At 55.4% G+C, this 4,850-nt stretch overlaps 3 protein-coding genes across 3 annotated transcripts; all 3 read left to right on the top strand.

Annotated features, from left to right (window-relative positions):
• Window positions 1-16: 16 nt before the first annotated feature.
• SPRG_17109 (hypothetical protein) lies at window positions 17-581 on the top strand (the record flags this gene model as incomplete). The annotated part of the gene is made up of 2 exons (XM_012356429.1): window positions 17-477; window positions 531-581. Coding segments are annotated over 2 exons (512 nt in total), but the record flags the coding sequence as incomplete, so codon positions are not given.
• Window positions 582-1,651: 1,070 nt separating this feature from the next.
• On the top strand, window positions 1,652-2,130 carry SPRG_17110 (hypothetical protein; the record flags this gene model as incomplete). Its single annotated transcript, XM_012356430.1, has 3 exons — window positions 1,652-1,729; window positions 1,825-1,958; window positions 2,001-2,130. The coding sequence occupies 3 exons, from the start codon at window positions 1,652-1,654 to the stop codon at window positions 2,128-2,130; spliced, it is 342 nt and encodes a 113-aa protein (XP_012211820.1).
• A 797-nt stretch (window positions 2,131-2,927) lies between these two features.
• On the top strand, window positions 2,928-4,563 carry SPRG_17111 (hypothetical protein; the record flags this gene model as incomplete). The annotated part of the gene is made up of 4 exons (XM_012356431.1): window positions 2,928-3,711; window positions 3,772-3,861; window positions 3,959-4,348; window positions 4,400-4,563. The coding sequence occupies 4 exons, from the start codon at window positions 2,928-2,930 to the stop codon at window positions 4,561-4,563; spliced, it is 1,428 nt and encodes a 475-aa protein (XP_012211821.1).
• Window positions 4,564-4,850: the final 287 nt, after the last annotated feature.

A 4,850-nucleotide genomic window follows, 5' to 3' on the forward strand; every position in this document is an offset into this window, starting at 1 on the left:
GCACGAAGAGGCAGAGCGCGCTGCCTTCCGCAAGAAGCGCAAGCGGACCTCGACGGCCGCGTCCAGGCGCTCAAGAAGACCAAGCCGCCGACCATCGACCTCTTTGCGCCCGACAAGACCGCGCCGCCGCCAATCGCCAGCATCAACAAGTACACAGACGACGGCATCGCGCTCGGCGGCGCGCTGAGCACGGTCCACGACGAGATAGGCCGACGCAAGCTGCTTGCAGCGATCTTTCGTGCGTGGTCGTTCCGACACCAGACGCACGCCACTCCGGCGCGACGAGCGGCTGCACGAAGAGGCAGAGCGCGCTGCCTTCCGCAAGAAGCGCAAGCGGACCTCGACGACCGCGTCGAGGCGCTCAAGAAGACCAAGCCGACACCGCCGGCCATCGACCTCTTTGCGCCCGACAAGACCGCGCCGGCGGCCTTAGCTACGCGATCTGCCTTACGGCGCAGGCGATGCCTTCGATCGGCGGTCACATTTTCCCTGTGTGCATTCTCAGCGCCAGCTGTGCGTACGCTGCACAGTGCGTTGGGTACCTCTGCCTCCGCGCCCGGTTCAAGCACTTGCCGCGGTAGTTTACGAGTTCGCTGGGCGTCTATGGTGCCGTCTTCTCGATGTGCGTCGGGTAGGATTCCCGAGTTACAGTAAACTCCAATTAATGTACAGTAAACCGGTGTAAACCTTTACGTATACCGTGTAACTAAGTGTCAACTAGTGTCAACTGTTCCATTCCAGCCAAATTCTCCTTTAATTATGTTGCACAAACACACAGTCACAAAATACAAAAACTTGTAGTCATTAGCTATCCTGTTCGTTACTCGCCGTCGGAGGAGATGCCAGGCCAGACCATTATTGTCGTGGACGATCGAAGTGGAGAATGAAGTTCGGTTCTTGATGCTGTCGCAACCACAAAGTTCCCTCCAGGTGGTTTGTAAACCGCGATTTTTTGGTTTACACGATTTACGTAAAAGTTCGTACACTATTTGTTTACGTACACTTGTAACCACGCACCCTAGCGTCGGGGTTGTCAACGTAGCTCAACACGAATGCAAATCTAACTGCCAATGAACTGTCTCGAGTTGTCGCGTGCTAGGCTGTCTGCAGGTCGCCCACCCTTGTATCCGATAGCGCTGGAATCCCAATTTGGGACGAGGGATTCTCAAATACCAGTAGACCAGGTACCAGTACGGCACACAAAGCTCTCTATTCCTACGAGATGCGAGCAGTCACATCAGGTAACAAGTTGTCACCAACAGACTCCATGGACATGTGTGTGTGCACCGGTGCGTCAACGGGCTGGGATTACATGTAATACCACACGCACGCTTCCGCAGACACCTGGCCCAACCCACAGCTACCGACCTCGACCGCCAACGCCGACCACACCTTTATCATTGTCTTTACCGACGTGCCTGAGCTCCGAAGTCGTCAACCTGCTCCTCTCAGTGATCGATGGAACTCGACCAACGTCACATGCCATGCGATCATCCGATGCGATCCAGCAACAGAACGATTGAACCGAGACCAGCCGGTTAAGCGCTTGAATATACGGTTTAAAAACGGTTTGGATCGGCCAGCCAATCACAAAGGCACCAGAAATCCTCAAAACAAATACGTATGGTATAGCGTTTCAGAGGTGATACCGATGGCCGACCCGGCGCGCTCGGACGGGATCAAGGTCCTCGAGGACGCCCAGCGCAAGCTGGACGAAGCGCTGGCCAAGGTCGAGAAGCAGATCGAAGAGCAGGAGCTCGCGTACCTCGATGACACGGCCCAGGCAACATCATCCGCGGCTGGGACGGCTACGCCGACCTCAAGGGCAAGAAGGACATCGTCCTCAAGAAGGTGCGCCCGTACACAATCCACGAGAAGCTCTTCTCCAACTCGAGCATCCCGCCGCTGCCCAAGGTGGCGGCCGCGACCGAGCCGGCGCCAGCGATTGGCGGCGACGAGTACGCGCGATGTGCTACGCGCCTCTCTGACGTCGTGTGTAGGAAGAAGAAGGCCGAGTCGAAAGCATCCATCAAGGCCAGCAGTGCCGCCAGCAAGAACCTCAAGCTCAAGGTCAAGAAGCGCAAGCACAAGGACACGATCGGGTCCGAGGACGACGAGGCCGCGCCGTAGCCGCCGCCATGCACGTAGGCGCGTACGATGATTTATGCTCGTGTTCCTATATCTAATCACACCAGTGCATACCATGCATACGTGCATACGAGCCGTCTTCGTGCTGAAAGCTGCGGATGGCGGCGCATTTCGGCCTTTGCATCCAAGCTCTGCGACCTCGTCACTCAAGAGACACCCAAGAACCAAACTGGCGGGGTTGCACGAGCCGGATCACTTCAGAAGAGTGCAATGGCCAGGTGCTCACCGTTTTAAGGTACTCCTTTTGTCCACGCTGCGTTTAGAGTTGGCCCTAACTTCAGAGCGGGTGGCCACACAAGCTTCCGTCTATTTTGGGCCGACAAGCAGCTCCAGTGTTTCCAACTGCATCGCTACTCGCTCGGCCTTTCCCGCAAAAGTCGCGTCCTCGAATCAAACCAACACGCTCACAACGATGGGCAAGCACACAGAGCACTAACCTTCAATACACAAAACGATGCATGGTAGAAGCGGCAAAGGAGACAATCCATATCTTTGGGAACATCCCATACTGCCTGCCACGACGAATCCCATGACAGAGAAAAACAACAACGAAAAACTATACGCATTTCGACAATACGTCTCAAGGGTACATACACTTGACCAAGACCGCCCATCCACTCGTTCTCTGTCACCGCCAGTGTGATTTGGCGACATGGTACACGGCAGTTATGACGTCAGCCAGTGGGCGTTAACTGGAGAGTAGGTGGCCACACACAGTCTATTTTGGACCCAGAAGCGGTTCCTATATTTGCCTCAGTTCCCAATCTGTCTTTCCCGCGATGCTCTCGCTTGTGCAGCCGCAACTGACGGCTTTGGACATATGGGCCCTTGGCATCACAATTGTCATTGGCGGCCAGTACTTTTCGTGGAACGCTGGCCTCGTCGCCGGCTTTTACAGCTACTTTGGCGCGCTGCTGCTCATGTCAACCGCGTACATCACCATGGTGCTCTGCCTCGCCGAGGCGTCGAGCATGCTGCCGTTCGCTGGTGGCGCGTACGGTCTCTCGCGCTGCTCGCTCGGGTTCTACCTCGGATTTATGATTGGCTGCTGCGAAGCGCTCGAGTATTTGGCGTACGTGGCATCGTCCGTGCTCATGATGGGACAGATGCTCGTCATCATCTCTCCGTCGCTCAAAGGGTACGAGCCGATCATCTGGCTCTGCGTCTACGCCTTAGCCATCGCCGTGCATCTCCATGGTGGCGCCACATTTTGGTTTGCCAACCGAGTTCTTGCCGCTGTCTCGCTGGCTGTGAGTCTAGTCTATATTCTCGGAGGTCTCTTTCTCATCGATGGCGACATCAACGCAACGTCGCCGCTACTGTACGCCTTTAGCTTTTCAGAGGTGCTGGGCGCCCTCCCGCTCACAGCCTGGATGTTTGTCGGTATCGAGTCACTCAATATGGCCAGCGACGAAGTGCTGGAGCCCAAGACGGTGATTCCGAGAGGGCAGATTGCTTGCGTCGTGACGTTGGCGGCGACAGGTCTCGCAACCTATCTCGTGTCGGCCTTTGTGCCGCCCGGGCTGGATTCGCTCGCTGTCGCGGTCGTGCCCTTGAACGAAGGTTCGTGTTTGTCATTTTCTGTTCTGCATTGTACTGGTACTATATCTTGATGGCGCATAGGGTTTCGACGGCTCTTTGGTCTCTCGGAAGCCACGGCCTGTCTGCTCTCGCTTCCAGCCACATATGCGACGATTTCCGGCTTTATCTTTCGTTTCGCAAGCTCGGGGGGCCATCGCCCACTCGAAATTGCTGCCACCGATTTGCGCCTATGTCAGCGTCACACATGGCACGCCATTGGTTGTGCTAGTGACCGGGTGCAGCCTCAGCTACATGGTCTGCCTCGCAGCGTACTTTGTACCGAGTGTCAACACCCACTTGTTTTCCGTGTGCATGCTGAGCAGCTTTTGCGCCTACAGCGCGCAGTGCTATGGGTATATCTATCTTCGTCGACGCTTTCATCACCTCGAGCGGACGTTTACGAGCCCTCTTGGGGTGCCCGGCGCCGTCTTTGCTTTTTGCGTCTGGCAGCTCAACATCCTTTCGATTCTTGGGTTCCAGACATCACCCGGCGTCGCGTTTGGCGCCTTTGCCGTTCTCTGGTGTCTCCTCACCATCTACTACTACGCCTATGCCAAGCACCGCCAAACCATCTCGGACGACGAGCGCAAGATCTTATTTGTTGCACACGTGGCCAACTGTACGTTCTTATGGTGACGATATATTAGTGCTATGTAGACGACGTGCGTAGACAATGCGTCGCGCGCGACGCAGATCAAGTCGGGCAATACAAGCAAACTCAAAAAGTCGGGCCACTCGAGTCGTCGGTTGCTAGGACGGGGTGGCGCCGTCAAGTACCAAATCAAAGCCTCGAATCAAACCAACACGCTTACAACGATATGCACAGACCACTAACCTGAAATACACAAACGATACATGGTAGAACCGGCAAAGGAGACAATCCATATCCTCGATATCGTCCAACTGCCACGACGAATCCCATGACAGAGAAAACAACAATGAAAACTATACACATTTCGACAATCCGTCTCAAGGTACATACACACTTGATACGTCTCGACCGAGACCGCCCATCCACTCGTTCTCCGTCACCACCAGTGTGAGTTTGCGACAAGGTGCACACGGCAGTTATGACGTCAGCCAGTGTGCGTTAACTGGAGAGTAGGTGGCCACACAGACTG

Source organism: Saprolegnia parasitica (genome assembly GCF_000151545.1).
Source record: "Saprolegnia parasitica CBS 223.65 unplaced genomic scaffold supercont2.464, whole genome shotgun sequence".
Lineage (NCBI taxonomy): Eukaryota > Oomycota > Saprolegniomycetes > Saprolegniales > Saprolegniaceae > Saprolegnia > Saprolegnia parasitica.